Below are 19969 nucleotides of genomic sequence, written 5' to 3' on the forward strand. Positions count from 1 at the left end.
GGTGTATTTTAAATGATAGAGACAGAATATCAACCAAAAAAAAAAAAATCGATAAAAAATAAAAAAACACGATACAAATGTTATTTTAAACCGAGTTGCAGTTCAGTGAGTAAAATAAGTATTTGGTCCCCTACCAACCAACAATAATTCTGTCTCCCACAAGCTGGCTACATCATGTGCTCATGTAGTACACAGATAAGTCCTGTCAATTTAAGAAGGTGCTCCCAACGATTGAGCCCCCCGAGGAAGATAAGTCACATCCCTGTATCGACACGCGTTGGGGATGGGGACCAGACGGTGCTGGAGACAGCTGGTCTGGCTGAAGGGAGGAGATCTCACACGATTCCAGAGTTTTTGCCATTTATAGAGTGGTGCACTGAAGCACCGGTTCCATGCGAGTACCCCGGAATGGGGCTTGTGATAAAGAATTTTGTTTTATACAAAAACGGTATCACACTATCCACCCTTTTTGTTTTGGTACATTGTGATTGGTCCGATTTATTTACGAACTCAGACCTGCACTATAGCCGAAAGATGGCTACAGCACGGCTCTCTCGTCCTCGGAGGGTGCTCATGGATGTCCTCCCAGAAATAGCACCCCCCCCCCCCCCCCGGCATCCGGCGCTCTCTGTGTCCTTCAGACACAGTTGATCACAGATCACAATAAAGAGCCAATCACAGCGGCCCTTTACCATGTGATTAGCTGTGTCCAATCACAGCTGATCATATGTAAACAAACCTTCTGGTTATTCGCATTTCTTTCCTCGCGCTGAGAGATGGTAACCGGCAATTTACCGATCATCAGTGCAGCCCCATCAGCCCTACCTGTCAGCACCCATCAGTTTCAGTGTCGCCCATCAGCCCTACCTGTCAGCACCCATCAGTTTCAGTGTCGCCCATCAGCGCCCACCAGAGGAGCCTCACCAGCCCCCACCAGAGGAGCCTCACCAGAGGAGCCTCACCAGCCCCCATCAGAGGAGCCTCACCAGCCCCCACCAGAGGAGCCTCACCAGCGCCCACCAGAGGAGCCTCACCAGCGCCCACCAGAGGAGCCTCACCAGCGCCCACCAGAGGAGCCTCACCAACGCCCACCAGAGGAGCCTCACCAACGCCCACCAGAGGAGCCTCACCAACGCCCACCAGAGGAGCCTCACCAACGCCCACCAGAGGAGCCTCACCAGCGCCCACCAGAGGAGCCTCACCAGCGCCCACCAGAGGAGCCTCACCAGCGTCCACCAGAGGAGCCTCACCAGCGCCCACCAGAGGAGCCTCACCAGCGCCCACCAGAGGAGCCTCACCAGCGCCCACCAGAGGAGCCTCACCAACGCCCACCAGAGGAGCCTCACCAACGCCCACCAGAGGAGCCTCACCAGCGCCCACCAGAGGAGAGGAGGAGGTAAAGGAGAAAAATGACTTATTGCAAAATATTCTAAACAAAGAAAAAAGTGTTTTTTCTCAAAGAATAAAAAAAAACCTGATGATTAAATACCACCAAAAGAAAGCTCTGTCTCATAAAAAAATAAAAAATGGATTTGGGTAGTTTTACATGACCACGCAATTGTCAAAGTGTAACAGCACTGAAAGCTGAAATCTGGCCAAGGCAGGGTGAAAGTGCCTGGTACTGAAGTGGTTAAACGTCTTTGTTAACAGAAATAAAAAAAGTTTTTTTATTTTTTTGCACTCCCCATATCGTGACTACAGTTATAAACCCCACAAAGCATTTAGTCTTTATCCAATTAACGTCTCTGTAAACCTCACTGACACCGATGTCAATAGTAAGGGAAAATAATTGCTTTTGAAAAAAAAAAAAAAAAAAACAGTAGTGTTTAACAGCTAACTGTAACAACAGCCAATTATTATGAAGAACAATCTTGTTAACACAGCGCCGCACACAAAGAATGAAGTAATGATGATCGATGAACAATGCATCACAACCAGGAACCAAAGAAGATACAGAAGCTCTGTGGGGGATGGCTGGGGAGAACCAATGCCAATCAGTCTTGTTTTTTGCAAATGAGGTCTGACACTAAGTGGGTGACAACAGCGCTTCCTCCCACGGTGCAGGAAAAAACCCCCCAAAAAAAAAACACGTCTGCAAACGGGAGGACAGCGTCTCAATCCGGCCCTTTCCTGCTGGGCTCAGGAAAAAAACTGCGACCAGACTGATAAACCTCGTCCAATCACTAGTATTTCCCCCCTTTGATGATCACGATCTCTGCAACACGCCTTCCCAGCTACAGGTGCCCAAGGGCTTTCTGATCATGCCTGAACATTGGACCACATTGTAATGTCCATAGCCAGTGTCCCCCGTCATCCACCTTGGGAGTCCCTTTAAAAAACCTGGTGCTTCCAAATTCGAGAGATACCATTCCCCCCCCCATCTCTGCTTCCCAGGAAGCCAATCACCTTGCCTGCGCACTGTCCATATTAGAATATAAATGAATATACCGTATTTAATCGGCGTATACCGCGCACTTTTTTGCCCTGTCAGGGCAAAATCGTGGGTGCGCGATATACGCCGATTACCCGCTGTCCCGCGCCGAGTTTGAATACTGCGCCGGCATATACCGAGCGCAGTACACTCGTGTATAGTCGGGCAGTCTCGGCTCCTCTCGCGCTCACGTCCTGGACGTACAGGACGTGAGCGCGAGAGTAGCCGAGCCTACCCGACTATACACGAGTGTACTGCGCTCGGTATATGCCGACGCAGTATTCAAACTTGGCGCGGGAAAGCGGGAAACTAGCGGGGAGGACGCCGCAGGACCCGACGAAGAGGACACCCGAAGCCGCTGACGGACGCCGGACCCGACGAGGCCGCCGCGCAAGACACCAAAACTGTAAGTACAAAAAATATTTTTTCCACAGGAATGCGGGTCCACTTTAGGGGTGCACGCTATACGCCGGAGCGCGCAATACCCCGATAAATACGGTAAATGTTGGCGAAGGGAAGAACTATTAAACCCAAAATGTTGCAGCTTGCCAATCATTAGATGTGGTGGCTGCATTTGTTTTATTTTTTAGGCTTTTTTCCCCCCTGGTGATCCAGCCAGTTACACACCCCCTGTATTAGAGCGCCCCCACTCTGGAACACAGGGGGCATGTTTGGACAACAGAATTGTTAATATGTGGGGGGGGGGGGGGGGGAGAGTTAGATGTATTAGCAGATTTAGATACACTAAACAAATTGAAGCCAGCCTTTGCCTAACACTTTTTAAGCAGTTGCACCAACATTTTTTTTGGTTCAATCTGTGTTTATTGACAATCTAAGAACACATGGTACAAGACGGGATAAAGATTTTACCTAAATAAAAGTTGACCATTGTAAGCGCCCCTGTCGGTGGTAAATGGTTTGTCTTAAAGGGGTTGTAAAGGTAATTTTATTTCCCTAAATAGCTTCCTTTACCTTAGTGCAGTCCTCCTTCACTTACCTCATCCTTCCATTTTGCTTTTAAATGTCCTCATTTCTTCTGAGAAATCCTCACTTCCTGTTCTTCTGTCTGTAACTCCACACAGTAATGCAAGGCTTTCTCCCTGGTGTGAAGTGTCGTGCTCGCCCCCTCTCTTGGACTACAGGAGAGTCAGGACGCTCTCTACATTGCAGATAGAGAAAGGAGCTGTGTGTTAGTGGGCGTCCTGACTCTCCCACGCTCCTGTGTTAGCGGATTGAGACCCATGAACTGCTGACCACCCCAGTGACATTGGGTCGGCCACCATTATCTACATGCCCTTCCTATTTGTGATGCTTGTGAGTAGTCACTTGGCGTTCGTTTTATGTCATTCATTATTAAATTTCACGCTTACTGCACTTAGATGGGCGCATCTCTCTTTCTTTCATAAATACTTCCCATAATCCTCCATGGCACATGATGCTCAATTCTGACTGCCCGCTGGGCCACAAGCACCCAACTCTCCATTGAAACATCTGTGTTATAAATCAGTGACTATTTTCCATGGGGTACAGCACCAGCCACTCACCTTGTATGGCATAGACTCAAAAAAGATGGATGTTGCAGAGATTTTCTTCTTGTCGGTCATAAAGCCATGCGTGAGATGACCGCCATCGGGAAGGTCCAATCCCATGATCCTCCCATGAGGCTCCACTAAGGCAGTGTAGACAGCAAAGTTGCCAGGAGAGCCTAGAACAAAAAACGACAGATCAAAGAAACATTAGTGTAGCACTTTAACCACTAGCCGACCAGCCGCCGCAGTTATACAGCGGCAGGTCGGCTCGGCTGCGCGAGATCACGTAGCTATACATAATTTCGCATTGCAGCCAATAGGGGCACGTGCGCGCCCCTGGTGCCGACACGCGTGCCCGGCGGTCGTGATCACCGCCGGGCACCCGCGATCGCTCGTTACAGATCGAGAACCGGGAGCTGTGTGTGTAAACTTGTCAGGGGGAGAAATAACTGATCGTATGTTCATACAATGTATGAACAGCGATCTGTAATTTTCCCCTAGTCAGTCCCACACCCCCCTTCAGTTAAAACACACCTAGGGAACATAATCAACCCCTTCCTCCCCCCTAGTGTTAACCCCTTCCCTGCCAGCGAAATTTTTACAGTAATCAATGCATTTTTATAGCACTGATCGCTATAAAAATGTCAATGGTCCCAAAAATTTGTCAAAAGTGTCCGCCATAAGGTCGCAGTACCGATAAAAATTGCTGATCGCCGCCATTACTAGTAAAACATTTTTTATAAAAATGCCATAAAACTATCCCCTAATTTGTAGACGCTATAATTTTTCCGCAAACCAATTAAACACTTATTGCGATTTTTTTTTTACGAAAAATATGTAGAAGAATACGTATCGGCCTAAACTGAGGGAAAAAATTAATATATATATATATATATATATATATATATATATATATATATATATATATATATATATATATATATATATATATATATATATATATATATATATATATATATATATATATATATATATATATATATATATATATATATAGTGGGCCGGTCGTTGACCAGCAAAATAGTCCGGGGCTGAAGTGGTTAACTTATACAAAATCTTACCATTGCAACCAAATCTAATCAGTTTTCAGAATATATCTTAAAGCGGCGCTCTACCCTAAAGTGGAACTTCCGCTCATCGGAACCCCCCCTCCGGTGTCACAATTGACACCTTTCAGGGGGAAGGTGCAGATATTTGCACCCACTTCCGGCCACACAGTCTGCAGGTAGACTGCGGGCAGGACGTCAGATCCCCCTCCCCCCGTTGTGTTCTGGGAAACACACGGCTCCCAGAACACAGCGGGGACCAGTGAAAAACGCGCAGTGCGACTCGCGCATGCGCCGTAGGGAACCGGGCAGTGAAGCCGCAATGCTTCACTTCCTGGTTCCCTCATCGAGGATGGCGGTGGGGGCAGCAGAGTGACGAGCGATATATAGGTTATACTTACGAGGTTATATTTAGGAATCTATAGAAGGGTTTTCTTACCTGAATATGGCTGCACATTGACGCCCCATTTCTGTGGGTCCAGATTATAAACCTCCAGCGCCCTTTTCTGACACAGCCTCTCCAGCTCATCCACATGCTCTGTGCCGCCATAGTACCTGTTGTCACAAGGAGACATTTCATAAAATCAAGAAAATCAATACGAGACAACCGCAGAATACAAACATGGAGGGAACTCGTTTTGTCATGTTGGTGAAGAGTGCCAGAGCAAGACAAGAATCTGTAAATGTCCCATTGCCGTGTGTTAGGACTGTTCCTTTAGCACAGCCATGCATCTAAGCAAAGGTGAAAGCAGGCCATACGATTTGATTCAAAGTCCCTTTTTCTGGGCCCCACCCACTTGTCGAAAATGCCTGCTAAAATTAGGTGCAAAAGACACCTGTAAAGTTAGGCCTCATGCACAATGGACGTTATAAAAATGTCAGTAGCGTTAGCTGTAGAATGAGTTTTGCAGCATTTTTTAGCAAAACTATAATCCCAGCATTTTTGTTTAGCTCTTATTAGTTAGGTCCCTGTCACACATGTGAACCATTCTCGGCTCGTTGTAGTGTTGTACGTCACCGCGTTCTTGACGGTCGAAAGTTCAGAGAACTTTTGTGTGACCGTGTGTATGGAAGCCAAGCTTGAGCGGAATTCCGTCAGAAAAACTATCCAAGGTTTTTCCGACGGAAAATCTGATCGTGTGTCCGCGGCATTAGAGTTATAGTCTCCTTATTCACATCACTATCTCCTTCCTTCCAGTGAAATTTATGGGGGAATGCAAAGCAGGGGCAAGCTTTGCAGAGAGGCGTCCTGTTGAGTCAGAACTAAAGCTCTTCATTCAGCAGGGAGCGTGATCTTTGCTGACTGAAGGGCTCCAATTCTGACTTGGCAGAAGGCATCATGTCAGACCACTGGAGAGATGCAGCTTCTACACAAATAGAGATGGCCCTCTCTGCAGGGTATGCCAGGTTGAGGTTTTCTACTGCTGCTGGGAATCAATTAAAAACAGTTACACACAGTTAGAAAACCCCCCTCTGGGTGATCTATGTACATTACAAAGATTTTAACAATCTTCGTTGCAGATTCTTACCTTTTGTCATTCTGAATAAATCCCTGTGTGTTTGTCTGTGTCAATGTGGGAAAGTGAAGCTAATGGTAGTGGCTTCATAATTATCTATCAGCTACTGCACCTGCAGGGCACTAATGAGGAAAGCTGAAGGGCCTGCATCCCTTTAGATGTGATTTCCAATTGGGAGTATCTCACCAGGGGGTGCCTGAAATCTGACTTGTATCTGAGGCCTCGTACACACCACCGGATCTATCCGCTGGGATTTATCCGCAGTTCAGTTCCAGCGGATAGATCCTGTGGTGTGTACGGCCCAGCGGATATTTATCCGGATATTTTTCGGGCCGATGGATTTCCAGCGGATAAAAATTTCTTAGCATGCTAAGAAATCTATCCGCTGGAATCCTGTCCAGCGGATTGATCCGGTGGTCTGTACAGACTCACCGGATCAATCCGTCCGATCACCTCCCTCGCATGCGTCGTAATGATTCGACGAATGCGTGGAAGTCTTTACCTTCCAGCGTTGCGCACGTCATCATCGCGGCGACGGCGCGATACGTCACCGCGGATGGATTCCGCGCGGATTTCGATCTGATGGTTAGTACAACCATCAGATCAAAATCCGCCAGAGGATTTATCCGCGGGAACGGTCCGGAGGACCGTTTCCAGCGGATAATCCTCTCGTGTGTACGGGGCCTTAGTGTAGACTTCTGGGAAAATCAGTGAGCCAATCACACAAGCAGGAAATTAGGTTTCTGGGGGGCGTCCTTTACATACACTTTTGTACAGAACACCTTCAGGTAGCCATATTGCATTTTCAGAAAATTACAGAAGCTGCAGATTGAAAAGGAAAGGTAATTTTTAACCACTTGCCGACCATCCGACGCAGTTTTACTGCGGCAGAATGGCACGGCTGGGCGAAGCGACCTTACCGTACTTCGCTTTGCCTTTTGGCCATTAGGGGCGCGCACGCGCCGCCGGAGGCACGTGCGTGCACTCGCGGCTCACCCCCGGGGGCAATGAGAGTGCCCAGCGGGCGATTTTTTTTTTAAACAAAAATATGTAGAATACATATCGGCCTAAATTGAGGAAATTGTTTACAATTTTTTTTTTAATGTGGTATATTTATTAGAGCAAAAAGTAAAAGATATTGTGTTTTTTTCAAAATTATTGCTCTTTTTTTGTTTATAGCGGTAAATCAAATACCACCAAATGAAAGCTCCATTTGTGGGGGGAAAAAAAAAAAAGGACGCAAATTTTGTTTGGGTACAGCATCGCACGACCGCGCAATTTTCAGTTAAAGCAACGCAGTGCTTAATTGTAAAAAGTGTTCATTCCACACGTGAGGCATCGCCGCAATTGAGTGAGAGAAATAATTCTAGCCCTAGACCTCCTCTAACTCAAAACTGGTAACCCGTAGAAATTTTTAAACATTGTCAATGAAGATTTTTAAGACCCCTTTCAGGCATTTTTCAGGCGCTTTGGCGTAAAAAAAATAAAAAAAATTCAGGGCGGTATTAACCCTTTATCGGTCGCTAGCGGGGGTTAATACCGCACCGCTAGCGACCGAATCCCGCGGCAAATCTGACGGTATAGTGCCGCTATTTCCACCGCGCCTCCCGCCCCAGTGTGAACGGGGCCTAACAATATAAAAAACATTTGGGTTAACTTTACTGTTGTCTTATTTTTTTATTCCAAAAAAGTGTATTTTTTCCAAAAAAAGTGTGCTTGTAAGACAGAAAGTATTGCAACGACTGCAATTTTATTCTCTAGGGCAGGGGTGTCAAACTCAATTTCATCGTGGGCCGCATCAGCATCATGATTGCCCTCAAAAGGGCCGGTTGTATCTGTGAGATTAGATGTCCACTGCATCCCCTTCCCTTCACATTAGATGTCAAGAGCCACCCCACCATCAGAAGTTGAGTCCCCCACTCTCCCTTACATCACAATGCACCCCCCTTTCCTTATGCTGCTGCTGGATGCATTCCTTGAAAGCAGAAATTAAGGGTCTAGAGTAGGACCAGAGGAGGGCTGGAGAGGTGCAAGGGCCACATGAAATGGCCTGGAGGGCCGGATTCGGCCCGCGGGCCTTGTGTTTGCCACCTATGCTCTAGGGTATAAGAAATTTATATATATACACACATACAAAGTCTCGGGCTGTGGTTAATTTAGTGATGCAACAATAAAAAATTGCTTTTACCAATTTATGTCTGACATACTATGTGACTTCAGCACCTTAAAAGTCCCACCAGTAAGGGTCTTCTATGTTCTATATTTTAATGAAGGTTTATATGTCCAGAGTTAAGCTTTAACCTTTTTGCTGTACCGCTGTACCCTGTTAATATGCTACAATATCATAGGGCAATTAAGAGCCGTTTTCCAGGTCAACAAAAGGCTAACTGGGTAACAGAAGACCTAATTTACACGATTTCAGCGTCCAACCAGTCATCTCAGCATGAAAACACTGAATTTGCCCCCTCTCACCTCTGTCCTGGATAACCCTCCGAATACTTGTTGTTCATGCAGGAGCCAAGAGCCTGCAAGACTGCGCAGCTGGCAAAATTCTCAGAGGCGATCAGTTCCAGGCCGTAGCGCTGTCTGTGCTTCTCTTTACGGATAATTTCGTACACCTTGGAAGGAAACCAGAGACGGAGACAAATAAAGGAATATTACCGATTTGCTTGCAGGCTGTGCAGTTTAGGAGGCAACTGCCTGGTGCATGGAGTACAGGTACTTTCATCTCTCTTTTAGCTCAGGAGTACCCCAAAACCTGGCCTGCTGTGAGCAGTCTGGTCTATGCAAAGTGGTGCAGCACTGGGGTTTTAGACGAATTTCCTCTTGGAAAATTATATCTTATGGATCTTTTATTCTCTCTCCTGTATTTATTGGTTCCCCATCAAACAAACTGGCAGGTAAAATATGCTTTTGCCTAGGCCACCTGTGCACATGCAGATATGTGACTGCAGAACATCAGACTGCAATGACGTGCATGGCTCAATGTTCCTTGTAAAGAACAATTTTTTAAACCTTGCGGGCGCGCTCCCGAGTCCAGAATTTGCGTCTATTGACACAGAATGCCGGACATGGCCCCAGCACCCGCATCATTGGATTTGATTGACAGCAGCGGGAGCCAATGGCTGCACTGCTATTAATCTATCCAATCAAGAGCTGAGAACCCCCGAGCAGAGAGGAAGAGCGCATCTCCACCAAGGGATCGAAGGGCTCAGGTGAGTTCACTGCTGAGATCTGAGGGCCACACATCAAAGGACCGCAGTTTGGGCATCAGGGGTCTAGAGGAATAGAGTAGTCTGAATTGTGATTAAATTGAATTAGAAATCTGTCAATTAAAAAAAAAAAAAAAAAATAATAAAAAAAAGAAAATATAGCGGAGTGAACCCCCGACCATCAAAGTCTGGTCCAATTTTTATTTACTGTATTTATCGGCGTACACCGCGCACTTTTTTGCCCTGAAAATCATGGCAAAATTGTGGGTGCGCGGTATACGCCGATACCCGCGCCGAGTTTTGAATACTGCGCCGACATATACCGAGCGCAGTACACTCGGGTATAGTCGGCCAGTCTCGCCCGCCGAAGAGGACACTCGAAGCCGCAGAAGGACACCGGACCCGCCGAAGAGCACACCCGAAGCCGCAGAAGGACGTCGGACTCGACGAGGCCGCCGATGGACGCCGCGCAAGACACCAAAACTGTAAGTACAAAAAAAAATTTTTTTTCCCACAGGATTGAGGGTCACTTTAGGGGTGCGCGGTATACGCGGGAGCGCGTTATACCGCGATAAATACGGTATGTCTGGGATTTCTCCCCACTTTGGCTCTTTGATAAAGGTGATATCAAATAGGATATGAGGAGTTATCCCCCTTTCAAAAACAAAAAAAGACAAGAAAGAGAAAAAACAATTTGTATAGTTCTGGGCTTACAAAATGCATTTGCTACAAATCATTAAACACAACTTTGAAAACCCTTGCTTTATCTTGATGTCAGACTCTTATAATGCCTCATACAGCAGCACTCAGAATGGTAAAAAGAGGATCAGTGCTAGCAGCCAATCAAATGTGCCGGATTTCCGTATGCTGACAGGAAACAGACTGACAGGAGGGCATAGTAGAGTGACTTAGCTTGTCGAGTCAGCTGGTAGGCGGTGTGTTTTTGACCCGTCCACAAGGATTCTGCAGTGAAGGTCACTGCCTGGATTACGTAACTCTACCTGCTTGCCTGGAGTTGAACCCTAAGCCAATATCAGTGCCAAACTGAGTAACATTTTTAGAATACAACTTTGTAAAAAAAATGCTTTGTCAGGACATTTAAAAATCTCCCAAAGCTCACCTCTGGATCATTAACTTCCAAAGGTTCCAGTACCATCTGGTTATGAGAGGTCCACAGATCTGTGTGTCCGCCATTAATCACGGGGGTTTCGGCCATCTTCTCGTCTCACGCCTGAAAATAAATGTAAAATATTTAATCTTCTCCCTTCAAAACATCACTATCAAGTATAAATCCACTATATATATATATTATATATATATATATATATATATATATATATATATATATATACATATATATACACACACACACACACACACACACACACACACACCACAGTTTTGCAACTCAGGTAGCTGGACTAGGGCTCACTATGGACCGGTTAATAACTCTAGTCTAAATGGTAAGCTTTGCACAGAGGACAATAAAGGACTCCTGCAAACCTCTCATGCCCCGTACACACCATCACTTTATGTGATGAAAAAAAATGACGTTTTTAAAAACGTCACTTTAATTGACCGTGTGTGGGGGAAAACGTCGTTTTATGTCTTGTAAAAAACGACCAAAAAAAATTGAAGCATGCTTCAATTTTATGTGTCGTTTTTCAAAAGTGCACTTTTTACTTCACAGAAATTGACCGTGTGTAGCAAAAAACGTCGTTTTCTAAGACGTTTTTTCATCCACGCATGCCCAGAAGCTACTTATGAAGCAAGCTTCAATGGTAAAACGTGGTGGAACGTAACCTCACTTTGCAAGAACATTGTGAGAAAAACGATGGTGTGTAGGCAACTTCGTCTTTGAAAATTGAAGTTTCAAAAACGTCATTTTTTACTTCACAGAAAGTGTCGTTTTTTTTCATCACATAAAGTGATGGTGTGTATGCGGCATCAGGGTATCGGTCTGCTCATACTTCTTATGGGCAGACATACACACCGACAGGAAGAATGAGTGAACCACCAGAGTGCTCAACAGCGCCGCGGTAGTTCATTGAAGCTACAAGCAAAAGACATGGCCGTGCGAGGCTCCAGCCGTGTCATTAAGTCGCAGTCCTCTGAGAGACCTTGCCTTTTTCAAACAGTGACAGCGTGCACCTGGAGAAGATTCCCATTGCCTGTCACTGGGGAGGGGGGAGAGGCTGCAGCTGCTGAAACATGTTCCACCCTTAATACAGGTGGTACATGCAAGACCCCTTTCACGTTGAGGCGGTTTTCAGGTGTTTTAGCACTAGAAATAGCGCTTTTAACCCCTTCTTCGGCCGATAGCGGTGGTTAAAACCAAACAGACGCCAACAACAAACAGCTCCTCGCAGGGAGCAATATCATGCATTGGGTAGAGACAAAGAATAGGATATACATCACCCTTTGGAACATATAAGAGCCCTTTCACACTGGGGCCGCCATGGGTTAGCGGTAAAGCGCTGCTCGTTTTATCGGCGCTTTACCGCTAACCCACAGCGGCCCCAGTGTAAAAGGACTCTTATGTGTTGCAAAGGATGAACTTATCCATTAAGTGATGTATTTTTCTTTCTTTGTCTCTACGCAATGCATGATATTGCTCCCTGGATGAGCTTTTTTGTTGTTGGAGTCCATTTGGTTTACTGTCTGTGAACTTTGTCTGTTCTACTCATAAATAAAATATTTGAACAAGAAAAGTTGGAGTCACCCTGTTCCAATTACATAATCCATTCCCTGAATGGAAAATAATCGAATCCTTCATTGCTCTATACCAGGGGGGGTCTCCAAATTTTCTAAACAAAGGGCCAGTTTATTGTCCATCAGACTCTATGGGGGCTGGACTGTGGCCAGCAGGCATGGAAATGTTCCAGGCATCAGAGGGAGTAAAGATTGTCCCATCCTTGGTGTCGGTGGGAAAAACCGTGCCCCCCATCCTTGGTGTCGGTGGGAAAAACCGTGCCCCCCATCCTTGGTGTCGGTGGGAAAAACCGTGCCCCCCCATCCTTGGTGTCGGTGGGAAAAACCGTGCCCCCCATCCTTGGTGTCGGTGGGAAAAACCGTGCCCCCATCCTTGGTGTCGGTGGGAAAAACCGTGCCCCCATCCTTGGTGTCAGCGGGAAAAACCGTGCCCCCCATCCTTGGTGTCAGAGGGAAAAACAGTCCCCCCCATCCTTGGTGTCAGAGGGAAAAACTAGGGTTGTCCCGATACCACTTTTTTAGGACCGAGTACAAGTACCGATACTTTTTTTCAAGTAGTCGCCGATACCGAATACCGATACTTTTTTTTAATGTCATGTGACCGTTTTCAAACCACAATACAGACCAAAGATATTTTCTTTAGAATTATGAAGAACTGGTACATCATGGTGTGGGGCTGTTTTTTAGCATACGGTACTGGAAAACTACATATCATTGAAGGAGTGATCACTGTCAGTGCAGCTCATCGGTGCCAGTGCCCAAAAGTGCAGCTAGCCAGTGCCACCTATCAGTGCAGATCAGTGCCCATTAGTGCATCAGTGCAGGGAGGCAGCTTATTAGTGCATCTCATCAGTGCCCCCCAATCAATGCCAGTGCCACCTATCAGTGCCATCCATTTATGAGTGCCATTCAATCAGTGCCACCTATCAGTGCCATCCAATGGTGCCATCCAATTTGTGTTCGATGTCACAAAAAATAAATTAAAAAAAAGTATTCTATTTTGGTATCGGGAGTATTTGCGCGAGTACGAGTACTAGCGCAAATACTCGGTATCGGTCCCGATACCGATACTGGTATCGGTATCTGGACAACCCTAGGAAAAACAGTGCCCCAATCCTTGGTGTCAGCGGGAGGAATAGGATCTCTTATCAGTAGGCAGAATAGTGCTCCAAGGGCCGGATAAAGGCAAGCAAAGGGCTGCAGACCACTGCTCTATATGTTACTAAATAAAACAAAATTGCATTGACTAGGGCTTTAAATGCATGACAATAGATTGGGCATGAAGGAACCCCGATGTACATTATGTATTTAGGAGTATCAGCCCTTTTAGACTACATAGGTGGATGGTCTAAAGTTTGCACCCTTAAAATCTCATGCAATGCTTCTACAGATCTGCTGACTGCATGTCTCTCCGAGCCAAATTTAACACATGTACACAGATCATGCAAGTCACAAGTTCTGCCTAATTATCCACATCTTAAATTTCCGGAACATTTCCGGGGCGTGCATATCCTTTTGGCAGGAAAAGACAAAATAATTGTTCTGCTTTCTTTAGGATGACGAAAGAACAAATAACTGGAGGCCAAAGATGACATATGCAGATGTAAAGGGCACAGTTGGGTGTTGCTGGCGATGTTCAGGACAACATAAAGTTCCTTTGACGTTTAACCGCTTCCCGACCGGCTCCTGTATATATAAATACACGGCGTCAGAATGGCTCTGCAGCCCGTATAAATACTGCGGCTCCTTTAAGAGGGGGACCTGATGCGCGTGGCCGGCAGGCGCGATCGCGTGCACGAGAGCAGGAACGGGGATTTGTGTGTGTAAACACACAAATTTCTGTCCCGTCAGGGGAGGAGAAACAGATTGTGTGTTCCTACCAAGTAGGAACAAGTATATGTCTCCTCCCCCAGTCCAATCCCCTCACAGTTAGAACACACATTTAACCCCTTGACCGCCCCCAAGTGTTAACCCCTTGCCTGCCAGTGACATTTATACAGTATTCAGTGGCTATTTTTTTTAGCTCTGATCGCTGTATAAATGTCAATGGTCTAAAAAAAAGTGTCAAAGGTGTCAGATCTGTCCGCGGCAATGTCACGGTTCTTTTTTTATAAAAAGGCTATAAATCTACTCCCTATTTTGTAGACGGCGACGATATAACTATTGCGCAAACCACACAATACACTTACTGCAATTTTTTTTTACCAAAAATATGTAGAAGAATACATATTGGCCTAAACTGAGGAAGAATTTATTTTACATTTTTTTACATTTGGGATATTTATTAAAGCAAAAGTAAAAAATATTGTGTTTTTTTAAAAAAATTACATAGTTAGTCAGGCTGAAAAAAGACACAAGCCCATCCAGTTCAACCACAAAAAATAAACAAACAAAATAAAAAACACAGTACAATCCCATACACCCAACTTCATACCCACAGTTGGTCCAGAGGAAGGCAAAAAACCCCAGCAGAGCATGATGCAATTTGCTACAGCAGGGGAAAAATTCCTTCCTGATCCCCCGAGAGGCAATCGGATTTACCCTGGATCAACTTTACCTACAAATCTTAGTACTCAGTTATTTTATGTACATTTAGGAAAGTATCCAAATTGTCAGTCTTTTGTTTATGGCGCAAAAATTGTAAAACGCAGAGGTGATCAAATACCACCAAAGGGAAGCTCTATTTTTTGGGGGGAAAAAGTAAATAAATGTTGTTTGGGTACAGCGTCGCACGACCACGCAATTGTCAGTTAAAGCGACGCAGTGCCGTTTCGCAAAAAATGGCCCGGCCGGGAAGGGGGTCATAAAAATAAAAAGTGCATCCCTTTTCCAGGCATGTGGCAGTGCCATTAATTCTTACCCATTTCATGTAGCCAAAATGCATGGTAACAAAATATTGTTCATTTAAGAAGAAAGGGTCAAGCACTTCTTTTGTGAGATTTTCACACATAGGGGAATCTACTGAAATGAATGGGCTGTCCTCAATATGAAGCGCAAAAAACAAGTGCGCACTGTCTGCGTAGGTGTGAAAGGGTCAACAGAAGAGAAATACTGTAAGGTCCCATACACACTATTAGATTTTCGGTTGTGAGCGCAAACGATATTGCCATCATGTAACGACCGATAAATTGTTCAGTGGACATAAATAAATTAAAAAAAATAGTTTGTTTTTGTACATATACCTAGTGCAGAAAGTTCGGACGGGAAACACATTAACCTTCTGATTTATCGTTCGTTCGGCAGAAAATTTCCAAACTTGTCCTTCGTTTTTTCGGCTCAAAAAACGTCCCAACGATTATCGATATTGTGCCCATTAACTGTTCGAAAAACGAACGAACTGTCTGAACGACCGAATTTTCGGATAGTGTATGGCCAGCATTAGTCCGGAGGGTTCAATATTGAGTTGGCCCACCCTGCCGCAGATACTTCAACTTCTGACTCCAAAAGTATCTTACAATATAGACACAAAAACAACCATACATTTCTGGAACTTACTTGAACCTTTATACGAAGAGACGTCCTGCCCGGAGACGATGACCTGAAAAAAAAAAAAAAGTGTCAGCTGGTAGAGGTTTTCCAGTGCTGAATTTTGTGAAACGCCCAAATCCGGAGAAGAAACACTCTGCAAGCCAACTCAGCTCTGAGGCGTACCGTCCAACCTGTCCTGAAGGGGTTAATCTGAGCTAAAAACAAAGTTTTACATATTAACTTTTCAAGGGCGACATAAACTTGTTGGGCCAGGAAGCAAAGGTCGGCGTTTTTCAGCAGCTATTGGATATAAACAGGCGGATGTGTCCCACTGAGAGCAACAAGACCATCTGATGAACCGACCACAGTCATATGATGGAAATCATTCTGCAGCACTTCTAACGCCGCTGCACGGCCCAACCGCGGCATGGGATCCTCGAAACCCGTCCCATCACCCACTTTTCTAAGGTCGTCCGTGGCTCGGACTTCTGTACAAAACAGACAATATTCCCCCGGGGGTGTGAGAAGTCATTGTCCAAGCAGAGGAAGTCTTCTGAGGCTGACAAGGAACTACAGATCCCAGCATGCTTCACTAATAAAAGGAACTTTAACCACTTAAGGACCCCTTCACACCGATATACGTTGGCAGAATGGCACGTGGGGTCGCGAGCGCGCTCGCAAACCGGTCCGAAGCTCCGTGACCGCGGGACCCGATCGCCGCCGGTTATGGAGGGGGGGGGGATTATGGTGTGGAGGGGGGGGGGATTATGGTGTGGAGGGGGGGGGGGGATTATGGTGTGGAGGGGGGGGGGGGATTATGGTGTGGAGGGGGGGGGTTATTTTTCAGGGGTTGGGGTTGGCCCCTTAGTTTTTCACTGTAATGCATTCAATGCATTAAAGCGGGGGTTCACCCAAAAAAAACTTTTTTAACATTACATTCAGCCGAGTTGTCAGAATGACAATCGGCTGTTTTTTTTTTTTTATCTCAGTGCCGTACATACCGTATTTTCCCCGCCGCTTCCGGGTATGCAATCTGCGGGACTGGGCGTTCCTAATTGATTGACATCCTTCCGACCGGCGCATACAACGCATCACGAGTTGCCGAAAAAAGCCGGACTGCGATTCGGCTCTATACGGCGCCTGCGCACCGACGTTCGGCTTCTTTCGGCAACTCGTGACGCGCTGTATGCGCCGGTCGGAAGGATGTCAATCAATTAGGAACGCCCAGTCCCGCAGATTACATACCCGGAAGCGGCGGTGAAAATACGGTATGTACGGCACTGAAATTAAAAAAGCCGATTCTGACAACTCGGCTGAATGTCATGTTAAAAAAATGTTTTTGGGTGAAACCCCGCTTTAAGGTGAAAAACCTTTTGTAGTGGTGTTGTTGGTGCAGCAGCCCTCCCCCCCCCCCCTTTTTACTTACCTGACCCTGATCTTTCTCCGGCCGGGAACAAGCACACCATCAATAGCTGGTGTCTTGTGTCCTGATTGGATAGATTGAGAGCAGCGCAGCCATTGGCTACGCCTTCTGTCAATCAAATGCAATGACAAGGCACTCCCAACTTTGTGGGAACAGTTTGGGGGACGGCCCTCCTTGTTCCAACATGACTGCGCACCACTGCACAAAGCAAAGTCCATAAAGACATGGATGAGTGGGTTTGGGGGCGGAGGAACTTGACTGACCTGCACAGAGTCCTGACCTCATTCTGATAGAACACCTTTGGGATGAATTAGAGTGGAGACTGCGAGCCAGGCCTCCTCATCCAACATCAATGCCTGACCTCACAAATGCTCTTCTGGAAGAATGGTCAAACATTCCCATAGACACACTCCTAAACCTTGTGGACAGCCTTCCCAGAAGAGTTGAAGCTGTTATACCTGTAAAGGGCGGGGCCAACTCAATATTGAACCCTATAGACTAATAGGTAGATAGGAGCAAAGTTACGGCGGCGTAGCTTAGCGTGTTTAGGCTACACCGCCGTAAATTAGCTAGGCTAGTAATGATTCTCAATATACTTGCCTGCTAATACACGGCGGCGTAGCCTAAAGCGGGCGGGCGTAAGGGCGGCGGATTCAAATGTCTTGGAGGGGGGCGTGTTTGATGGAAATGAGGCTTGACCTCACGTTTTTGACGTTTTTTTTTAACTGCGCATGCGCCGGGCGACCACATTTCCCAGTGTGCATTGCGGTTAAGTACGCCGCACGGGCCTATTGATTTAGACGTGGACGTAAACAACGTAAATCCCGATTCGCGGACGACTTACGCAAAGGACGTTAAAAATTCGAATCTCACGGCCGGAACGGCGGCCATACTTTAACATTGTTATTCCACCTAATAGATGGAATAACTTTAGGCCTGTAATGCGTTACGGAAACGGCGTAAAATTACTGCGGTGGCCGGGCGTACGTTCGTGAATCGGCGTATCTCCTCATTTACATATTCTACGCCGACCGCAATGGAAGCGCCACCTAGCGGCCATCCGAAATATTGCAATCTAAGATAGGACGGCGCAAGCCGTCCTATCTTAGATATGTTGAAGCGTATCTCTGTTTGAGCATACGCTTAAACATACGGCGGCGTAGATTCTGAGTTAGGTCGACTTATCTATTGATAAGCCGGCCTAACTCTTACTGAATCTACCTATAAGACTGGGATGCCATTAAAGTTCATGTGTGTGTAAAGGCAGGTGTCCCAATACTTTTGGTAATATCGTGTAGACTGACAACCCCCCCCCCCCCCCCCCCCCCCAGATATACTATCACCATCTGTACTTTGTAAAGCATCGCCCCTCTCTATACACTCCACCTGTGTAGAACATCACCTCAGGTGTACACCCCCCCCCCTGTATATAACAATATAAAATAAATGTCTGCAGACCCCCCCCCCCCTTCTGATATAAGTTCCCCCTCCACTCTTCCCACTCTAGTATAAAGTAAGTGCACCCCCTCATATAAGTCCCCCTGCAGAACCCCCCTTCAAATAAAAGTCCCCCCCCCAAAAAAAAATCCCCTCAATACAAGTCCCTATGTAATTTCCCGCCCCCCTTTAGTCAGTCTCCCCCATAAAACAAATCCCCCTCTCAATACAAGTCCCCCTTTATTCTCCCCCAAAGTGCCCCCTCCCTGCACCTTCTCTAATATGCAGTAAGTGTCCCCCCTCCCCATATAAGTCCTGATAAGTAAAAAATCCCCTCGGAGGTCTCCCCGGTGTCTCACACTCACTCTCTCCCCTCAGCAGCACCCGACACACTGAGCTCAGCAGCACACCGGACACGCCGCGAACCCGGCATCCAGCCAGACCAATCACAGCACAGCTCTGCCCGGCCTGGCACCCAATCAGCCAGAAGCATGCCTGGCAATCTGCCAATCAGGAACAGGAACCTTTTCCGGGGAGCCAATGAGTGAAGGACGCCGTTCCCGCGCGAGGATACCCATGCTGCCAGTGTGTGATGATGGCAGAATAGAGGAATAACAAAGGCGGGCATGGAGGAGTCACCTGTATACAGGGGGGAGGAGGCATGGAGGGGGTGGCGGGGTCACCTGTGTACAGGGGGGAGGAGGGCATGGAGGGGTCACCTGTGTAGAGGAGGGAGGGGTCACCTGTGTACAGGGGGGAGGAGGGCATGGAGGGGTCACCTGTGTAGAGCAGGGTATTGAGGGGTCACCTGTGTACAGGGGGGAGGAGGGCATGGAGGGGTCACCTGTGTAGAGGATGGAGGGGTCACCTGTGTACAGGGGGGAGGAGGGCATGGAGGGGCAGGGCCGCCATCAGGTGGGTACAGGCAGTACACCTGTAAGGGGCCCGGATGGCAACCCCCCTTTTTTATTTATTTAAAAAAAAAAATTATATATATATTTTTTTGTTTTGTTTTTTATTAAAGGGCCCAGATGGCAACCCACCCTTTTTTTTATATTTTTTTATTAAGGGGCCCGGAGGTCCCCAGGGCCCCGGATGGAAAACCCCCTTTTATTCCTTATAAAAAAAATTATATATTTTTTATATATATATTTATCTTTTTATTAAAGGGCC

General features: G+C 46.5%; 1 protein-coding gene across 1 annotated transcript in view; it reads right to left on the minus strand.

Moving 5' to 3' along the window:
* Nucleotides 1–19248, minus strand: part of SHMT1 (serine hydroxymethyltransferase 1) — a 28599-nt gene extending 9351 nt beyond the window's left edge. The window contains exons 1-6 of the mRNA XM_040356418.1: nt 19162–19248; nt 15964–16006; nt 10877–10987; nt 9017–9162; nt 5467–5582; nt 3976–4136 (exon numbers count right to left, since the gene is read on the minus strand). Coding sequence (XP_040212352.1) covers nt 3976–4136; nt 5467–5582; nt 9017–9162; nt 10877–10972 — 519 coding nt within the window. The 5' untranslated portion in view covers nt 10973–10987; nt 15964–16006; nt 19162–19248. The remainder of the gene's footprint in view (nt 1–3975; nt 4137–5466; nt 5583–9016; nt 9163–10876; nt 10988–15963; nt 16007–19161) is intronic.
* Between the last annotated feature and the right edge of the window lie 721 nt (nt 19249–19969).

This window comes from Rana temporaria, chromosome 6, assembly GCF_905171775.1.
Source record: "Rana temporaria chromosome 6, aRanTem1.1, whole genome shotgun sequence".
Taxonomy (NCBI): domain Eukaryota; kingdom Metazoa; phylum Chordata; class Amphibia; order Anura; family Ranidae; genus Rana; species Rana temporaria.